We start from the raw sequence: 21663 nt of genomic DNA, 5'->3' as shown, positions 1-21663 counted from the left end.
GTTTTTGTTGAATGGGAACAGGAACATGGGCTCTGCAGGTCCTGCTATTTGATTTTATATCTCATTCACATGATGTACTAGCTAGTTGTCCTTGGGGAAGTTACTCAGTCTCTGTGTTTCAGTTTTTTCATCTATAAAATAGGAATAATGGTATATGACTTATGGATGGTTATAACTGTATGCAAAACTTTTAGAAGACCAGTAGTAAATATTAAGTAAATTTTGCTACTAATATGAACAATAATAATATTATTCCATTTGATTCTTTTGTGTTTTTTAATGTAGTTATGTATATCATCTGCAGATAGCACTTCTTTTATTATAAAAACAGTTGAAGAGAAAGTTTTTAAACATAAATGATTGGGATAATTTTGTAATTTTTTTCTCTCTGGGAACAGTGAGAAAATAATTTCAAATTCTAATTTATGATAAAGAAAAACTGGCCAGTGATTCGGTCTTTAAGCGACTTACAAACAAAATCCTGATTTACCTTATCCATAAAGTATAAAATATAAATCTGTCATATGCATGGTTGTAAAAGTATTTGGGAAGCTGTTATTTATGTGACTCTATTAATTAAATTATGAAATAGTTATTCAGGACTACTTCCCTTTCCAAGGCCTTTTATATCAAGAGATACCTGTATATGTATGTATCTTTCTATAGAATGCTGAATTTGCTATTTGAAGTATACAGTTAGTTTTATAAATACTACAAATATGTTATTTAAATGTTTTTACAAGATTAAATAAATCATAGGCAGATACAGACTTGATTTCCTTTTTATCATAATTACTTTCTTTTGGGGGACATTATAGAAAATTAAAAGCATTCGTATAAGATGTTAATAGACAACTCTTTGGGGGGGTCATATAATTTAAGCAGCTTAGAGTTGTTGTTTAAATATATTTGTATTTTAATTGCTAACATTTTAAAGTCCTTGTGCACTCACTTGATTCTTAGGTGTAATCATTTTAAAGGCACAAACTTGTGGGAAACCCTTTTCCCTTGTTTTAATATATGCTGTAAAGGCATAAAATGTAACACCTTTTCCTTACGTTCAAAAAAACTCATAAAACTGGTAAGAGTAGACCACTTCCTTGTTTTGACAAATAGCAACATTCTGAATGCATACCTAGCTTCTTTTTTTTAATTTGACAAAGATCACAAGTAGGCAGAGAGGCAGGAAAGGGGGAAGGGAGCAGGCTCCCCACTGAGCAGAGAGCCCTATGCGGTGCTTGATCCCAGGACCCTAAGATCATATGACCTGTGCCTAAGGCAGCGGTTTAAACCACTGAGCCACTGAGGCGCCCCACATACCTAGCTTTTGTACTTGTTAGCCTATAACAGTTATGACTGCTAAGATTTCTTTCAGGCCAATTAATAACCCATATTTTATAATGCAAATCTGTTATAAAATAAGGATACTTTTTTCACCATTATTGTCATTGGCATGATTAGTATTTAATTACATTTTGGAGTCAGGCTTGGCTGACTCTCCAGTTCATTGCATTCACATTCCTTTCTGCATGAAGACCTTGGCACTGTTTTCCTGTTTTGTTTTTCAGATCTTCACATGGTTCTCTCTCATTATATCCATGTACCTGCTAAAATACCGTCCCTAAGAAACCTTCTCTCTTTTCCTAAGTAGCCTCGTATATACTATGAATACTACTTCCACTGTATCCTTCTAAATTCTTTCTTGCATTTTTACAGTCATAACACCTCTTCACCTAAAAGTATGTATTCATCAGTTGTTTATTATCCTCTCTACTCCACTAGAATTTAAGTTTAACAAGGGCAAGGACTTTGCCTGTCTGGCTTACTGATATGTTCTTAGAACCTAGATATAATAATGTGCAGGAGATAGGGAGTCTGTTAAAGGGAGGGAAGGGAGTTGATACTGAAATATAACAGTTAAGATTATTTGCAGATGATATTATTTACCTAAAAAACTCAAAAGTCACCTTTAAAAATAGAAAATATGGGGGCACTTGGGTGACTCAGTCGGTTAAGCGTCTGCCTTTGGCTCAGGGTTCCCGCATTAAGCTCTCTGCTTAGCAGGGATCCTGCTTCTTTCTCCCTCTCCCTCTCTGCCTGCCACTCCACCTGCTGTGCTTTCTCTCTGTGTCAAATAAATAAATTTTTTTAAAAAAATGAATGTATATAAATGTGGAGATTTTTATGACTGTGATAAACTGATAGAGTTAAATGTAAGTAAATCAGACTATAAAGAAACTGGAATTAAATGTCAAATCATTTGAAGGGAATGTTCTAAAAACCTTTGAAATCCATTGACATTCACAAAATCTTCAAGCTCAGTATTTTAAAGACAAAAGCCTATTTATAAAAAACGATATACTTAAAAGATCTATCAGATTGTGATATATGTACAAAAAGAATCATAAAATGTTTCATCTCAATAATAACAAAAATTCATAGTTAGAAAATGATTCTTTCTGTTATACTAGAAAGGCGCCTTTTTTTTTTTTTTTAAAGATTTTATTTATTTATTTGACAGACAGAGATCACAAGTAGGCAGAGAGGCAGGCAGAGAGAGAGAGGAAGGGAAGCAGGCTCCTCGCCAAGCAGAGAGCCCGACGCGGGGCTTGATCTCAGGATCCTGGGATCATGACCTGAGCCGAAAGCAGAGGCTTTAACCCACTGAGCCAACCAGGCGCCCCAGGAGGCGCTTTTTTCATGGAAGAATAGCCGCTCTCTGAGGGGTCATTGAAGCAATTGCTGGGAAACTATAATTAATGCAGATTTTCTAAAACAGTTTAGAAATGAGTACTGAAAGCCTTTTAAAAATGTGAACATTTCTTCAGTCATATGCCTTCCTATATATTGGGCTCTAACCTAAAATTTAGACAATATAATATAAAGATGTTCATTGTCATACTTTGAATTTGAATGTTAAATGCCCAATAGGAATTAATTACATTGACTATTTCAGCTTGTAGCACACTTTTAAAAAATGCTCTTTTTAAAACTTAATGTTTTAATCAGAATTATTTGAAATACTGAGTAAACCCATAATTTATTTTTATCTGATTCGTAAGGTACAAGGTCCTATGACTTATTGACTGTTTTTCTGACTGTTCCTGCCCTTCTTTTCTCCTTTCTTCTTTTGTTCTTTTTAATATATTGTCTTCTTATAGTCTTTCTTTTTGTGTCAGTTAGATGTCATTGTGATGAGTGGTTTCATTTTTTAAACCATACTGTTTTTAATTTTAAAATGTTCTTCAGATTCTGTCTTAGGTTTAGAACTTCTTTTCCTTTGTGGGTTCTTTTTTTTTTTTTTCCTCCCTGTTTGTAGATACGTTATAGTCAAAGTTATACTTTGTTATTTTTGTTCTGGATTAACAACAGAATTTAGAATTATGTTATTACCACACCTTTAAGTAATATGATACAATGAATTGTTTAAAGGTTATTTAAAAACTTATTTCATTTTTTAATTGCTTTTATGGTCAGGGAACTTTTATTTAACCAAACTTTCTTGTAATTTGAAGTAATTTGTTATTGAGAAAATACTTTCTTGATTAGACTGATTTTAATGTTTCCAAAATCTGTTTTAGGATTGAAGGTACATTTATTGGAGGGAATAATTGAGAAGTGGTCACTATTGGAAAGCACAGAATAATTGATACCTTTGTGTTGTTAATGGTTTGAGGGCAGGACCCAGATTTGCTTATTAAGTTTTCAAATGTATATATTTGTAAAACAAAAAAATTTTAAACTTTTTTTGGTCATGGATTTCAGAGTTGTATCTAGTAACAGTGGAAATAATTTTTTAAATAGTTTCTAACTTACTAATTTTTCTTAACATTCTGTATAGTAAACCAAGGGCTTTTTGTTGGATCATCATGGAATCATCATGAATCATGAATCACATTACTGTTTCTTCTAGTTGCTTCATGGTTTTTGTTGTTGTCTGACTGCAGTTTATATTATAGACTGTTTGAGAACTGAGGAAGAGTGTAATTGAAATGATGATTTTGGACTGGGACCATAGTATCCTTGGTGGCTTCAGCGTTCTACTAATTATGTAACATTTAATTCTTTTCTGCCACTTCCCCCATCTACGAACGATCGCAAGCTCTGCTTATTTTACCTGAAATTTGTGATGATGAGCTTCTTTCTTTAGCTTCTTAGACAAAAATTAGTATAAATGTAGGGTACTATGCAGTAAATTTCCCAGAGGTTGAATGACCCTTTGACTGCTGTTAAAGAAGTCCTCCTTTGGGAGGAAAATTAGTTTATTAGTGCAGCTGCTACCATATAGTGAGCACATACTATGTGCCATAGCTTATCTCATTTAATCTTCACTTCAACTCTATTTGGTAGGTAGTATTATTTCCATCTTACAGGAAAGAAACAGAGGCCTGGCTCTCCCATAGGTAAGTGTCAGAACCAGGATTCAGACCTAGATTTTTTTTTTTTTTTTAACTCCAAAACTGAGCTTATATTGCATACCTACTGTAATGTGTCTCTTGATCTAAGGCTTTGATATTTCTCTAAGAAATTCATCTTTATATTAACTTTTAGTATGTAAATATGTAAGTTTTCTGTTGTCTGTTCATTGTAGTTATTGCTGTGACATGGTACATTTCTTGTGCATTTTCTTTGCCCTCTCAAATAGCATTTGTATCCCATTCACATTCCTTCATTGTGTGTTAAATATATTTTTAGCACTGACATATTTCATGAAGCATGCTTTCAGTGTTTAAAAATATATACCATTAGGAACTGGTTTAATAAGAAATTATATATTTGCATTTTTTACATGTTTTGAGGCAGTCATTTTAACATCTGTTTGCAAAACTGATTAATGCTTATTTTACATGGATGCTTTGAAGGCTATAAACTCTGAAGTTTAACAAACTACTTTCATATTCCTATAAAGTATTGTTCACTAACCTTCTCATGTACTCTCACACATAGAGAAAATGATAGTAGTTATTATGTCACACTGGTAAATGGGTCACTCTCCTGCTCTTGATCACCAGTACTTGGCCCAGGGAGCCATGCCCTCTCCGCCTTCATGTTGTGCCTCCCTCTCTTAGCTTCCTAGTGCTGAGAGGGTTGTTATCTTGGCACACCTGTAACTCCTTGTGGATATATAACCTTTGTGAGAAAGTAGACTAAAATGTCTGTTCTTTGGACTTACCTATTCAGTAAACATAAATTTCTGAGAAAAGTAAAATTTTAAGTGGTCCATTCTAAAATGTGCACATTGTGGATCATTCTAAAACATACAATCATATGCCAGTCTCTTATATTTGAAGCTTTTAGAAACTGCTCTTTTACTTTCTTTGTAACTTAACAATGATAACAGAATATCATGATTTTAAGTGTTTTATATAAACCTTTTGCTTTCTGTCACCAACTAAAGCTTTATTGTATATTATACATTTTCTTTGATCTTGTTTTTGCAATTTGGAAATGAGTCTTTAAGGTGCTTGAGATATTTCCAGTTATGTAGTTAACAGTAATGATGATTGTACCTAACAAAAGAACTTGATCAGGCATTAAATGTGTATTCGTTCCGTTTAATTGTTTAGATTGTATACCCTCTGGATTTGAAAAGGAATATTTATAAGGTTTGATGCTTCTTTAGAAAGTTTGTTACTTTATTTAAATACTGCTATTTTTAAAGTAGTGTGTTACTTGGCCCTACCTCAGAAGAGTGGTTTATATCATTCGTTAAAACCACTGTTTTTTAAAACAACAACTTAGAATTTTGACATGAAAATAGCATGAAGTTTGTATTGTAAAACCTCTCGTTTGAATATTTCTCCTTCTGTTTTCCTGATGGTCAATGTCAGCACAATTCTTCACTGGAAACCAAAGTGGCCCCTGAGAGTTCCCTGTCTGGTGATTCTTACCCTCCTCCTTTTCCCTAAACTTCAGCCATTTCAGCAGGTCTTAAAATACTGTTGCTTCTACCCCCAGAAGGCCCCTCTTTTGTAGTTCCACCTCTGCTGTTGTGGTTTAGTATCTTCCCGTTTCCATCTAGTTTTGCTTTGGAATTAACTCCCTAAAGCACGCCTGATCAGGTCACTTCTTTCCTTAATACTGCTTTTTTCTCTTTATTGCCATAGTTGGTAGTCATCTGCCCTTTACATCTGGCCCCAGCATACTCTTTTTTCTCTCCCATTCTTCTGTGTATGTCCACATGTGCATAGGGGTGTATGCCTTATCTCCTCTCACTAATTACCTGTTATGAAATCACTAATTTTTCTTATTTTGTTTGTATTCTAATCATGTCACTAACTTTTATCATACTTACACTCACTGCATATTCTCAGCCTGGAAGATTCCTTATCAGATGTTATTGCTCTGTAAAATATTTCAGTTACCTCACCCTTGTTTAGAATTATTTTCCTTTTGTGATACTTCAGATGATTTACCACATTGTGCCTTAGAGTATAATTAGGTGCATAATTCATTCTTTTCTTCTACTGGGTATGAAAATTTTGATGACGTGGCCCAACTCTTTAGTTAAATTGTCTTGGTGGTTACTTAATATAAGAGAGTACTTGAACATGTATTTGCATGTATGTGCTTTAATTTAACTCAGTTTAAGTATCTACTTTGTATAGCACTGCACATGCAGTGCCAGTCTCTTTGAGGAAATAAAAAATATAGATAATGTGTTCCATGAATATAACATGCCCTCAAAAAAATGTTTATTAGGAGAAAAAGTGCTGATGAAATAAATTGAAAGGCACTGTTAAGAAGTCCATGAAAGGGGGGCACCTGGGTGGCTCAGTTGGTTAAGCAACTGCCTTTGGCTCAGGTCATGATCTAGAGTCCCAGGATCTAGTCCCACATCAGGCTCCCTGCTTCGCAGGGGATCTGCTTCTCCCTCTGACCTCTCCCCTCTCATGCTTTCTCCTCTCATTCTAAAAAAAAAAAAAAAAGTCCATGAAAGGGGCACCTGGGTGGCTCAGTGGGTTAAGCCCCTGCCTTTGGCTCAGGTCATGATCTTAGGGTCCTTGGGTCGAGCCCCGCATTGGGCTCTCTGCTTAGCAGGGAATCTGCTCCCCCCTCCCCCAGCCTGCCTCTCTGCCTACTTGGATCTCTGTCTGTCAAATAAATAAATAAAATATTTAAAAATAAAAAATAAAATAAAACATTTTTTTAAAAAGTCCATGAAAGTCACATCACTCACTAACAGTATACATTATATACCATGTCTATATACTTTTGTAAGTAATTTTGACTTGTCCTTCGGTATTTTGTCATCTCTCCATTTATTATATGATTGTATGTTTGTTAGATTTTTCTACCCATTTTATACATAAACTATTTGCATATATAAATGTTGGGTAATATTTTTACAAAACAAAACTTGTCTATTCAGGTAATTTTATTTTCAACTTTTCATAAATTGAATTTAGAATTTAGCTTAATATATTATCTAAGGATTAATTATTAGACTTATTTAAATTTATAGAGGCTAACTTTTTGAGATACTGTCTTCATGTTTTTGTTAGCCTGTTTTTTTTGTTTTTTAAGTGAAGTAATGATGCTGCTATAGTTTCCTTTAGAGTAAGTTGAAAGAAGAAACCTTGTAATCAGAAATTAGTTTTGTTTGTACATTTTGATTTTATCCAATTGTAGTATTTTCTTAAGAAACATAGAATTTATTATGTAATGTTTATTTTATGTTTTTTTGAAGAATGGGAAATGTGGTTTGGCTCTCACATACTGTGTGTTGTACAGATTCATAACGTGTAAATGCATTGCTTTGTGTATTTCTTTATGCTCTAATATAATTAATTTGTTTCTAGATGCTGGCATCACCATCTACATCAGGTCAGCTGTCTCAGTTTGGGGCAAGTTTATACGGGCAACAAAGTAAGAATTTTGTATTTATTCTGGGATGCTTTATTTAAGGAAAAAAATAGCTACAAAATAAAGAACAACCAGTGCTGCCCTTCTGGGTCAATTCTAGGATTTAAAAGGAAAGATTTTTAATTTTCAGTTTTCCTTATGTCACTTAACATAGGAAAACCTCATTATTTCAGACCTTTTCTAATTCAAAATTTGTTATTATTTGGGTGTAGGAAAGACTGGAAGTTATTTTTACATCGTTTGTATCTGTATGTTCCTTTGCAGTACAATGTTTTTGAAGAATTTGCTAAACAAATAAAAAAATAGACCTCCTCTATGTTTTCAGTTAGAGGAAGTTAAACTTTTTTGTTTGGTCAGTCAAATGGGTGGTTTTGTTTGTGGTTTTTGACCTTTTTATTAATGAAGGACCATTTCTTAACAGTCTGCAAAATGCTCTTTGTTTAGCAAATATTTCTTCTTTTAGTTTCGCTCATCTGGATATAGAATATATGTTTTTGACTCACAGTTCAATGCTTTTTCTACATATAAGATTTTATTTCTTTTTAAGTACTGTAATGCTTTTATAGCGCTTAGCACAGTGCCTGGCGCATAGTAAGCGCTCAATAAATGTTTGCTATTATTATCACATAAAATTTTTATAAAACTAAGTTATAAAATCTTCCTGTTTTTTCCATTAATTTTCCAAACTGTTAAATATTAATAAGATTTTATTATCTCTGTTAATGTCAGAGACTGCTGATCTCTCATCTGTTAACAGAAGGGGAGTATTAAAAGGGATATAAATTCCCATCCAAGATTATAGGACATAGAGTAACTGGAAAAAACAATCTGATGACTGAGATTCTTAACCAGCTTCAAATAAAAATCAGTTATTTGATTTGGAACCCTTTTCTAGTATAATAAAATAAAGTTTTGATAGGTATCAGAATAGTTTGTCAGACCACTTTATTCTTTAGATTTATTTTGAAGTTTAATAGGGGGAAGAAACTGACTTTGTTAGACAAATATAGCTTTCATCTACTTTTTTCTTCCTCCTCCTTTTGCTGTGGCATGCAATTTTGTTAACATAGAATTAGTAAATAAAATTATTAATTGGTTACAAATACTAGCAGTTTTCCTCTAAGTGGAAAACATTTTTTAAAAACTTTATATTGCGTTAAAGAGGTGTTGCTTCACTTATTCACAAATGTTTATCCTAATTGTTAAGGGATATTATTAGCTAGTTATTTGCTTCATTTAGCCTGTGTTTTAGTATGAAACCTACTACTCTCACCTTCCTGGCAACCCTTATTATGAAAATACCTAGTTATTTTAAAGCTACCCTTTATTTCTATAGAGTAACTGCAAAGAACTTACTTTGTTTTCTTTTTAAAGACCACAGTTTATCACAACAGAAAATAAATATGGAATGGAGAAAAATTATATTTGAGAACCTAAGGTTATTTTGTGAAGGAGGATAGCAGTTATTTTACAATATAATCAGCTCTACGGACTTCTAAAATCTGATGTCATTTTTTAACCTGCAAATGTAAAATTGTAATTGGGCTAAGATATGGATGGGTTAAGTTTGAAATATAGTTATTTTATTGGTATTAGATATTAGCTTCTTAATTTGTGTAAAATGATTGTGCTGATTATTAGGGATATACAAAGATTAGTAAATGAGCAAAGTTATTTTAATTAGAAAAAGTATTTTAAGGTATTTAGTTTAAAAAGAAATCACATATGACAGGTATTTCCTTTGGAATTTAGTATATTAAATGACTGTATTCCTGTAGCAGTTGTAATCAGGATTTTCAATGTACAGTTTAGTCTTTTAACTGACAGTGTAGGTATTAGTCTACAGAAAAATTGAACCTTAGGTCAGTTGGAACTGAAATGTGTCAAGTCAGGGTACAGTTACTCCTTTCCAGGGTATAGATGTAGAAAACTGCAACTAATGAAAAAAGACAGGCTGGATTCCCGGTCTCTCCTATCTGTTAGGAGACACCCTAGGGCCAAATAGCTCAGTTAGCTGATGAGTACTGTGAACATACACCTTGTCAGAGAGAACACCAGCTACCCTGTGGGACTTGAGGGTCCGGGTTTCAGTAGTATAAATTAGTCAGAATGATAAAACTTGAGGAGCTCACTGTCGTAAAGGATGGAGAGGTAGAAGGAATAGCAGGTGGTAGAGGTTAGTGATGTTATTCTTATGGCAACAAATTGTAATTGTACATTAGGTTTGATATAACTGAATGTTCTTTTGCTTCACGAGTGTATTGAATACTACCATTAACTCTGTATTCAGATTGACAAAGTTCAGTAGGAATTTTTACCATTAAAATTGGGGTCTACTATCTGTTTTGTGTTCTTGATAATTACAGAGTTTAGAGGTGGAAGGAAGAGCATCCTCCAAAACAGTCTCACTGAGATTAAACAAGGGAGGACATTCCTCTTGGAATGGATACAGAGCTGCTGAAACCTACATTTTGCCAGATTTGGGTGGAAGTAATTGTGTGATATATAAGGGTGCCTAGAAAGTGCTGCACTAGGGGCATGTATGATTACAGATCCCAGTATAGTCCGATTGTATCCAAGTATGTAACTGATTTTTCATCTAGACATTCATGTGAATACAGTGCACCAAATGATAACTATAGAAGTCATTGAACAAAATCTTATATTCAAGTTACATGATGTTTTCTGCTTGTTTTCGTTGCAAGTGTGCATAAGATTTTAGGTGTACCTTATAAGTTTAAAGACCCCCTTGGCTCCCCAAAGCTGTGTACTAGATTGGAATTAATTGGGAACCAGGAATTTAATCTCTCCTTGATATTCAGTGCATTAAAATTAAGTGTTAATAAAGTTGGGGTCACTTTTACTTTCTTACCAACAGGATTTAGAGCCTTAGAGTTTTGGAGAAAAGGGCAACTACTATTTACTGAGTGCTTCCTATATGCCTACTATCTTATAGGCACATAGGTTAACTAGCCGTCAGGATGAATCCATGATAACGCACTTGAACCTGAATTCTCAGGGGACCCAGTCATCTAGCTGGGGAAAGAAAGAAACTTGTCTTTCTGGGATCTGGACTCCTAGCTTGAGATCAGTGGCATGTTCTCATGCTTAAGCAACATTTATTTGGCCTCCTGTTTTAACAGCACTGAAATGAAGGCTACTTGTTTTGTGGAGAACCAGAGCACAGGTGGGGTGATTCAGAAGTGATGCTACTGATAGTGTGGTTAGGCCAGTGACAGATTTTAGTAGCTTCAAGAAATTATAGGAACATTTAACAGATACTTGAATTAATATTCTGGGAGCTCTTGCTCTCAAGAAGCACATGGTATAAGTTTGGGAGGACAAGACATTTATATATAAAATGTTAAATAACAGCCTACAGTGTTGATACATAGGTTGAAAGGTATCATACTGAATTGGTTGGACAGACCTAGGGTTTAGAGAGAAAAGCACAGTGAGCTACAGTGGTAAGGAAAAGCTTCAAAAAGGAGTTTAATAGATACTTACTGAATGCCTACCATGTAATGGCATTATGCTGCATAGTGGTAGAGGCTCTTTTCTGCCATCCCTGTACAGAATACATACTGCTATTATGTTGCCACATTTGTTTATTGCATGTCTTCCTTTGCTTTTGTATCCTTAGTATTCTGTACATGACAGGCACTCAGAAATGTTTATTGAATGCATGATGAGCAAGATATGGTTCCTACATGTAATGTAGATAAGTACACAAGTTATTTTCCTACAGAGCAAAGGAAGTAGTAGAGTTTTCTGGACATTTCAGAGGTGGGAGTAATCACGTATCTTGGACAATAATCAGGAAAGGATTTACAGATGAAGTCACGTTTGTCATTGGCCTTGAAGAGACTGGATAAGGTTGTTCTAATAGTGGGAACAACACCCACAGCATGGGGTAGATTTGGGAGTGGTCTGGTTTATCAAGGCAAGGGAAACTTAACTAGGCTGTTGATTTCATTCAAGAAGTACAGTCTTTACAATACTGTGGGATGTTTCTCAAGATCTTTACCACTTTCCAAGGTCAAGAACAGAGCTATAGCATACAGTTTTCCCACAGAAAACAATGATTTTCTGGTGAAAACCATTAGTTCATTAGACTGTAATCTTCACCTTCACCTTTAGGACCACCTGTTGACTCACTCACTCTCTCTTTTTTTTTTTTTTTTTGCATAGGCATGTTTCACGTTCCACCCCAACCACTTCCCCAAAACTAGTAATTATTATGTTATTTACTGCGTGTCAGGTGCTATTTTAAATATTTTATGTCAATCAGTTCATTTAATCTTCACATCTATCCGGAAAGAGGTTAAGGGATTTGCACAAGGTTTTACAGGCGGTAAGTAGTAGAGCCAGGATTACATTACCTAGTAAGTGTAACTGTGTTAACATGAGAACAGAAGTTTCTTTGAAACCTGGATCCTACATACTGCTTACTGAATGTCATGACCCTAGAGGGCCATTAGCACATAGTAGAAACAACAAATGTTTAAATCCACAGATTTCAAGGGTCTACTGACCAGAGCATTAGGGTAGTATTTAGTTAGCTACCCCTACCTACCATGAGTGAAATACTATTCTAAGAGCTAAGAGAATGGCAAATATCAAAGATCTTGTTTTCTTGGAGCTTACATTTTAATGAAGAAAGAATAATCATGGAGACAACTAAGTAAATAAGATGATTCTAGTAAATACTATAAAAATCAAGTCAGATTAAGGGGTCCAGCAGACAAAGAGGCTATCTTCTGAGGAGGTGGTACTTGAATGAAAACCTCAGTGTTGAGAAAGGGAAATCTTTGGAAAGATCTGATGGAGAGGTTTTTAGGTACAGACAACAGCAAATGGGAAAGTGCTTACTCATGAGAAACCAAGAAAGAAATGAATGTATTACAGGAAGAGCAAGAGGGCTATTGTAGTGAACAAAGAAAGCATAAGGTTAATGGAGTACCAGGTGTCAGATCATGGAGTATTGTAATGATTTGGTAAAGAATTTGGGTTTATTCTAAGTTTAATGGGAAGGGTTTTAAGAGACAGTTTCATTTTAAAAAGACCACTTTGTTCTGTAGCAAATGGACTGGGACAAATAATAAGAGAGAGCAAGACTAGGCTAATGCTTTAGTAGTCTAGGCAAGAAAATAGGATGACGTGGACTGTAGGTAGAGGTGTTAAGAAGTGGTCAGATTTGGGATATTTCAGAGATAGAGCTAATACTATTTGGTGGTAGAGGATGTGAAAGAGAGAGACTCAGGATTTCTTAGGTTTGAGATCTACATTACTTGGTGAATGGGTGACATGAATCTGTAATGGAAACTTAGGTTGAGGAGTACAAAGTATACTTAGGAGCTTCACATGGATATTCCATTGGTAGAGTGCCAGTTGCTATAAAGATCTAGCCAAACGTTCGCAGGTACTCTCTGCCAGTTCTAACATAACATCAGCTTTTCCTAGTTGAGGATGTTGAAGCCTTTTAACTCCATCCATGTATCTTTCTTGTCCCATACATCCCTTTATACTCAAAAGCAAACCCACTCCTCCTCCAGGCATATCACTTGTCCTTCTCTTCTTTTATCTTGCCATTTTCAGGCTCAACTGTTTCAACATTTTTACCTTCCTGATCCCTCCTCATCACCACCACCAAGTACCTGACTAGGTCTCTTTCATTATTTAATTCATATACTGTGTTCTCCAGGAAACATTTTCTGATTCCGAGTCCATTTTACTTTCACATCTGAGTTAGTGGTCTCTCCCATATTCATCAGAGCACACTAAACATGTGCTGTGTATAAACAGCTGCATCATGATTTTTTTTTAAAAAGATACTCTTCTGTATTTCTATAGGATGAGAGAAGGGGATGTATTCCAGGTGGGGAGACAGATATGAATAAAAGTGCAGGGACAGATTTGGAGAGAGGACCAGGGAAAGGAGGATGATTGTAAGTAAAATATGTCGTATATAAAAAGAGCTTATATTGGAGTGAGTAAATATTAATTAGGAAGAGATATGTCAGTTATATCTCAGTAAAGCTGGGGGCCAAACAACACAAACAGAAACCCCAGAGATTAGAAGAATCTTTTCAGTTCTGACAGAGAAGTTTAAAAGACTAAACTGTGATTGAATATAATATTAATGGGCAGTGGTTCTCAACTCTGGCTATACCCCTAAAAACACCTGGAAAGTTTTTTAAAATCTCTCTAGTCATGAATTGCCAGTGTTCAGACTGAGTGACAATTTCTAGGCATGGGACCCAGATATTAGTGTTCCGCAGGTGATGTAAAAGTTAGCAACTACTATAAGAAGTGGAAAGTAGTTGGTCGGAAAAAGGATGAAAATAAGAGTTAAGAAATTGGATTGTTATTTTTATTCTTCATTGTGATTTTTGGCAAGTAACTTAATTCTTGATGTTCTTTATCTGTAACTTAGTTGGATGATCTCTGGAGACTTTTCTATCTCTAAAATCCTTTGATTTTAATGAAGGAAAATACTTAAAATAATGTTACAGAGAAGATTAAGCAGCTGAGTACGGGGCAGATTGGAGTAAGATGTGAGGACAGGTTGGAGGTTAGAAGGTTTAATTGTTCATCAGTGTGGACAGGATAGTGGGTTCCTAGGAGAAACTAGTTGCTTTGGAAATAAATAGAAGGGGGAGTGTGTGCTTTAAGCCCTTTGGCAGCAATTAGGGATTTTGTATCCTTCTCCTTCAGGAGACTTGATTTAAGTATGAGTATTCAAGGATTTGGTTGCTGTGATTGGATTTTTTCTTATAACTTATATTATTAATATTGTTTGTTTTTAGCAAAAGATTGAATAAAGGAGGCATAAGATATTTAAGGGATGTGCTGTTAATCAGTTTGTACAGTGGAAGTAATTCATGGAAGCATTTCTTAGATCATATTCCTTTGGATTTCTGGAAAATGGTCAATTAATTCAGTTCATTCTCTGTTTAGCACCCTGCCAAATTAGAGGTAGGAATCTACTTTGAGTATGTTCACATATTTCTCCTAATGTTGTATTATTCTTCATTAGCAGTTTGTCAGATTGAAGGAAAAATTTGATTCAGAACTATAACCTTTTTAGCTACTTTTCAGCTTTTTTTGTTCATTTATTCCTCATTTATATTTTTTACCTATTGTAATTATTTTATGCCAGATTTTTTTATGAATCTTTTCCCCCTGGTATTCTCTTTTGGCTTGCATGTCTTCTTCTTGGTATAATATTTTAGAGATGATTTTCTGTGATTGTTTCTAAATATATTACTAAAAGAGTAAAGTTCTGTCTTTGACCTTACCCAGTTATAATTGTTAGACTCAAGTAACTCAAATTTAATGATTTAGTGTATTTTGTTTCCTAAAAATAAATCTTTGTATGTTCCTGTCAGTGATACTCTTCATGCTTTAAAAGAATTCGGTTTTTAATTGAATTTGAACTAGCTTATTAAGGTATTTAAAGCTTGATGATCCTGTTTGAAATTTATGTACTCTTTTTTTTCATACCTACCTAGTTCAACAAAATGCATTTCAGACTGTTTGAATTTATTATTAGCTGTTTTATGAAATCGAGTGTTGAAGGAAAAATAAAAGTAGACACTAATCTTTGAGTTTATTTCATATTGTCTTCCTCCATTCTCAGCACTATAAATTAGCTCATGTGCCATTCCCTAATTGATTAAATAAATAATCATACATTCTTGTTTCCATCTCCAAAAGTTTTTTGCTACGGATAATCTCTAGTTACTCTGAAGTTCTAGATTTTCATAATATAACATAGAATAATATGTATATGAAGGATTAAAGTAAACAAATCTCAGTGAGTTTTATAAGGCATTATTAGAAAACAGCCAGAGGGTACTAGATTTTTGGGAAGTGTATGTTTATTTAAAATGATAAAGTTATAAGAGAGAGTGAAAAGGAAAGGGAAAGTAAAATTAGGAGAAAGAAAACTTGAACAGGTATAAACAAGAGAGGGAGAAAAGAAAATGGAGGGAAGAGACCAGGAAATGGAGGTTTAAAAAAAATTTGAAGTAAATATTTTAAAAAAGAAGAAAGCAAGAGAAAACATAAAATAGGCAAGAGGTGTTACAAATTGGTAGACACTCACAAAGGGTGATCACTTAGTGTTATATGAGGCTCCCATAAGGCTGCTGTGAAGAACGCTAGGAGTTAAGAGATCTAAATTCTAGTCTTGGTTCTTTGTGTCACCTTGGAGAAGGCAGTTAACTCATCTGAGGCTCAGATTCCTCATCTGTAAAATGCAAACATTGGACTAGGTGATCTTTAAGGTCCCGTCTGTCTCTAAAATTGTATATTTCTTGGTGTGGTCAGTAATCGTGTGAAACACATTCCTGTGGTTAATTCGCAGCTATTGCTGACTTTAGGACTGCATTATTTGGGGAGAAGGATGTAAACTCCCCGAGGGTAGGAGCTTTTCTGTCTTGTTCACTGCTGTATCCCCAGCAGCTAGCACAGTGCTTGGCACATAGTAGGCACTCAATAAATGTTTATTGAATGCATGATATGACAAGTATCACTTTGGTGGTTCACTGTGGGAGCATCTAGAGGGCAATCAGGAAAACTAGAGTGCCTTAAGAGAAGGAAAAGACTGATTTCTTCTGAAGAATCTTATATGGCTAATTTTTCATCTCATTTTTCCTTATTGTGTCCCAATTCAGAGAACGTATTTGCACCTAGTGGTAACGGTCACGAAACTTGTAGGGACAAGACATACATATGATGAACTAAACCAGCATATAATCTAGGCCAGTTCATTCCCTTCCTGTCATTGAAAGAAAGGTAGAACTAACCTCTCGTCCTATTGGAACCTGACTGAAAGGAGTACACCTAGTACACAGAACATAGTAGTTACATTGAGTTGGATTTATTGGGTTCATTCAGTTGAGAAGCAAAGTTAGGCTGTAAGTTGAGTACCATGGCTGGCAGATTCCAGTGGAATCTTTGTGGCCCACTGCTGTCCTTGGGTTAGGTATGACATTGTTATGCCAAAGGTAAATGTTACAAAAGTACTTGAAGTAAACCATTCAGAACATATATATACACCGATTTTTGGAGGTCACAGTTTCAAAATACTCAGGTCCTTGAGATTCTTGCTTTTGGAATTAGATCAGAAACAGAAGAAAAAAGTCACTTTAAACCCCTAGCACTAAAGTAACTATGTATTCATTTGCTTTTCATTTTATCACTTTTATTTAACTTCCTGTTCTGAGTAAGTTTTGTTGACTAGATGGACTGTTTCACAACTGACTGGAAACAGAAAGCACTAAAAAGGGTGGGTCAGGAAGTGGAGGCATCCATAGGCAGATATGATAACAGGTGACAGCTGGACATCCTTACTCTGAGGGATGAAAGGGGTAGGAAGGATATCTAAACATCTAGAATATTAGATATCCATGGCATTTATGAATCATTAAGAAATCAATAATTTATATTTCATATTAATAAAAGGAAATGTGTCATACATTTTTGAAATATTTATCCCAATATTTTATGTTTTGTATCTGAATGGTGAAACTTAAATAGTCTGTAAAATATACCTATTGGAACACATCCATCCTTTTGCATCTCTCCCCAGGAGTACTAGATAAATGGAAGGTTGCTATACTTTGAAAACTTAAATGTTTTAAATTCCTGTCTCTTGTAGTATCAGCTTGAGATTTTTAGCAGTTGCTGACATTTTATGTTGGGTTTGTAAAAAATTATAATGTTGAGAAATATGTATGTATAAATAGTAGTAGAGATTTCTTAAATGCATTTTAAAAGGATCATATAAAAATTAAAGCTACTTCAGCAAAGTGGGGTTAAATGTCTGTACCTCAGTTATGATTTTAAAACATAAAAACACAAGATTGCAAATTTCTTAAAGCCATATTTGTACAAAATGTTTTCATTGAAACAAGTCATCTAATTTGTTAAAACCATTGGGAGACATAGTTTATTGTAAAATAGAAATATGAACAGAAGATAGAAATATGAAGGCAGTATCCATTCATAATATTAAATTTCAGATTAGAACATTTTTGTTAAAATCAGAGTCCATTTGGAGTGAATTGAATATATCCATTAAAAATTTGCATACTATATTACATGTTAGGTCATTTAAAAATGTTTTAAATTGCCAACTCCAGAAGATGGATAACAATTTCATTCCTGATGGCAATGAATTTCCTTCTTCTGAATTTTTTTAATAGGTGCACTAGGCCTTCCAATGAGGGGGATGAGCAACAATACCCCTCAGTTAAATCGCAGCTTATCACAAGGCACTCAGTTACCGAGCCACGTCACGCCAACAACAGGGGTACCAACAATGTCACTTCACACGCCTCCATCTCCAAGCAGGTATTTATTGATGGACCAGAATATTTCTCAAAATGTCTCTTTGTAGAGTAAGCAAGCATTTTAGTTTTTTAATAAGATAACTAATTATTTCATTTTTCTGGTTCAGTGCCTTTCACTGAGGAAAAGAAAGTTAATACCCTATGCTCATTTTATTTCACTGCAAATTGATAAGGATAGTGTAAGATGTTTTTATCATGCTTCTAGCATACTGGTTGTCAGCTGGGTGGGTATCAAGGGTTAATCACCACCTGGGGAGCTTTTTCAGAAGTCAGCTCTTCCTCAAAAGAGGATGTGCAATTTAAAATCATTCCTCAGATAATTATGATTATTGCTCCCTCAACACACATACATTGCTCTAGTGAGTAAAATAAAACAAGATTGATTACAGAGATGATGCATATTAGTTTGAAGAAGATAGAATGACATACATTTGGAATGAACTTATTTTAAATAAATGCATGAAATACATTTGTATTATTTTATGTCCTAGTCACTCCAATAGTTTTCTCATCTTAAATATCACCTTATACTAGTTCTGCTATAATTTACCCGATTTCTTGTTGGTTTGTTTGACTTTTCAAAGAGCTAGAATGACCAGACAAAAGAATTAATGCAACTTAGAGGTGTAATTTGAAAGTATATTTGAGGTTCTGGGGTTAGGCCAATTGATTATTTACAGAGAATTTTAATGAGTGATTGTAGAGAGCTTATTTAGTATAATGGACTTCTTTTTCAGGGGTATTTTGCCTATGAATCCTAGGAATATGATGAACCACTCCCAGGTTGGTCAGGGCATTGGAATTCCTAGCAGGACAAATAGCATGAGCAGTTCAGGGTTAGGTAGCCCCAACAGAAGCTCGCCAAGCATAATATGTATGCCAAAGCAGCAGCCTTCTCGACAGCCTTTTACTGTGAACAGGTAAGATGTTTATTGATACTGTGTATCATTGTTTTTCTGGATATTTTCAAATTTGCCTTCTCATACTCAACATTCTGTTCTTGAGTCTTGGCTTCTGTGTCATAAGTTTGTTTCATCATATTTTTATGACCAAAGATTCTCTTTCTGTTACATGTTACAACTTTAATCTCCCCAAACTTAAAGACACTCCTTTGAAAGTTAGTTTGATTTTGGAAAGCACATTAGAGGTTTTTGTTACTGTTAGAAAAGAATTGTTCTTAAGTTGCCACTAGGCAAATTTTTGTGCTTATGTCCTTTGTCAGTTAAAAGGCTGGCCACTTATGTGTAAGAGTTCCAGACTTATGAACAGTAGTGGGGATATGTTTGACTATTACTGCCTTGCTTCACTTATACTTTGGTTTTAGTACTGTTTCAACTGAAATTCAGTTTTGTGCTTTGGAGACTTAATGACCAAAGACTTTTTAAGACTACATTTACAATATTCGAAAATAGTGTCATGTTCTGGGACTTAAAATAAGAAGATAAGCTGTTGTGTTTTTTCACTCCTTTTTGCACTGTCCATTTGCATATGTTTACTGTGCAAGTAATAATGACAATATGAAGACCAATTATCCATTTTATTAGGATTTTTAAGCTGTTCGGGTAATTTATATGAGAGTAATGACTACAGGATAAGGCTTTGTATCTTGAAAAAATTGTGTTTAATTTTGCCGATTTTTTTGCCCCCTTTTTTAAAATGGGGAACTGTATAAGGAAAAAGGATCTTGATCTATTTGCTATCATCTTACCCATTTAATTCACTTTCTTTGATCTACTGCTTGCAAAATGTGGATTAAAAATAGGTTATTAGCACATTTCCTGTTTGATCTTTATCCCATGAGCTCTAGTTCTTTTATTTAGATTTACGAGTATTTTTCTTAATAATTTTACTACTCTTAATTTTAAAAATGACTACTATTTGTAAAGGGTCATCAAAATTCTTAATCTACTTGATAGCTTCCTAATCATATACTTCTTGGACTTTATCACATCTTTTCTTGTAGTATTGTTAATTGAATGTGTATTTAAATTTTTGCCTTACCATATTTTTTCACATTTTGTTTCTAAAAAACACATTATTTATAAATTGTCAATGAAACATGAATCTCTATAACCCTGCTTATTACTGTTGATAAGTTGTATTTGTTATAGAATGTTTTCATCCCTTCAGTGTTTGAAGGTACCTATATCAACAATTCTAACATGCTGTTAATTAAACAAGTGTTTCTAATGGCTTTCCTACTCTTCTCCAGAGTATTGTTGTTTCACCAGCTCCATGTTTTGTGAAAATATTGTTTGGCCATAGTTAGTTTTATGAGGTTATGCAAAAAAAAAAACAAAAAACACACACAACACCAAAAAACCCCATCATCTCCACAAACAGTTTATCCCTACTCATAACACTGATAACACTGTCTTTTGTCACATTATTTAATGTTAAAGTTGCATACTTTCATTGTAGAATTTGCATTAATAGCTGTTTTTGACATTCTTAATTACTTCTGGCTTTGCTTTAAGTTCAGACTTGTTTCTGTCCTCTCATGTTTAGCCTTGTGCAGAAAAAGGAGGCATTTGTAACTTATCAAGTACCAGTTGTGCATTAATTTAGAATGGAGGGTTCTATGGAGAGATTTGCTTTTTCTTTTAGGTAGCTGAAAGGTAAACTATATTTAGATTAGAATGACATTTTTTTTTAGAACACTAAACTTAGTTAAAGAAAAGCACCATTTAATTCAGGTAAATGAAACATTTCTTGAGTGCCTGTTTTATCCTCCTGAACAATGAAGGCAGAGGATGCAGGGATGACCATGACATAGATCCTGTCCATGAGGTGTTTAGATTCTAGAGGGGGAAAACTCTGTATGAAAGATGATCTTTTATGGAAAGTGATAATGGTAAATGGTATACTTACCAGTAGTGGAAGGAAAACAAGTATTCAGGAACAATAGTTACGCTCTAAACTGCATGTTTTAAAGGTTGGTTAGTTCTGCCAGTGTATCCAGTAAGTTGGCTCTCCAAGTACCTAAAATAGTACTATTAATCTCTGTTTTCCTCAAGGCTTATGTGCAAATTCTTTGTTTTTTTATTTTAAAATCATCTGTTTAAGACATTTTGGTTCTCAGTTATTCATGGAAGGACTTCAGAAGGGTTTTTAAATAAAGGTTAAACTCAGAAAAATAAAATTAGTATTTGTTTTTAAACATACTGTTGTTTTATATGAGGAGATCAAAAGTATACACTTTTGTTTTTCTTCATCTAAAAGTTAGTGTTCTTACTGTATATCTAAAATTATTTTCTATGTACCCAGTATGTCTGGATTTGGAATGAACAGGAATCAGGCATTTGGAATGAATAACTCCTTATCAAGTAACATTTTTAATGGAACAGGTAAGCTTATTCTGGAGGTAGTAACCTATAAAAAATATGGTAGATCTTTGAAATATAAAGCAATTCAACATACTGGTCTTAAAATATTA

General features: G+C 34.1%; 1 protein-coding gene across 4 annotated transcripts in view; it reads left to right on the top strand.

Moving 5' to 3' along the window:
* The window catches only part of CNOT2 (CCR4-NOT transcription complex subunit 2), a 118499-nt gene that overhangs the window by 76526 nt on the left and 20310 nt on the right, over positions 1 to 21663 (top strand). For all 4 annotated transcript variants that reach the window (XM_080811192.1, XM_080811191.1, XM_080811193.1 and 1 more), the window contains 4 exons: positions 7803 to 7869; positions 18081 to 18228; positions 18965 to 19147; positions 21495 to 21574. In XM_080811192.1, the coding sequence (XP_080667318.1) occupies positions 7803 to 7869; positions 18081 to 18228; positions 18965 to 19147; positions 21495 to 21574 (478 nt within the window). The remainder of the gene's footprint in view (positions 1 to 7802; positions 7870 to 18080; positions 18229 to 18964; positions 19148 to 21494; positions 21575 to 21663) is intronic.

Source organism: Martes martes (genome assembly GCF_963455335.1).
Source record: "Martes martes genome assembly, chromosome: 8".
Classification (NCBI taxonomy): Eukaryota; Metazoa; Chordata; class Mammalia; order Carnivora; family Mustelidae; genus Martes; species Martes martes.
Note: the sequence above shows the minus strand (reverse complement) of the source record. Positions and strands in the feature narration are given on the sequence as shown.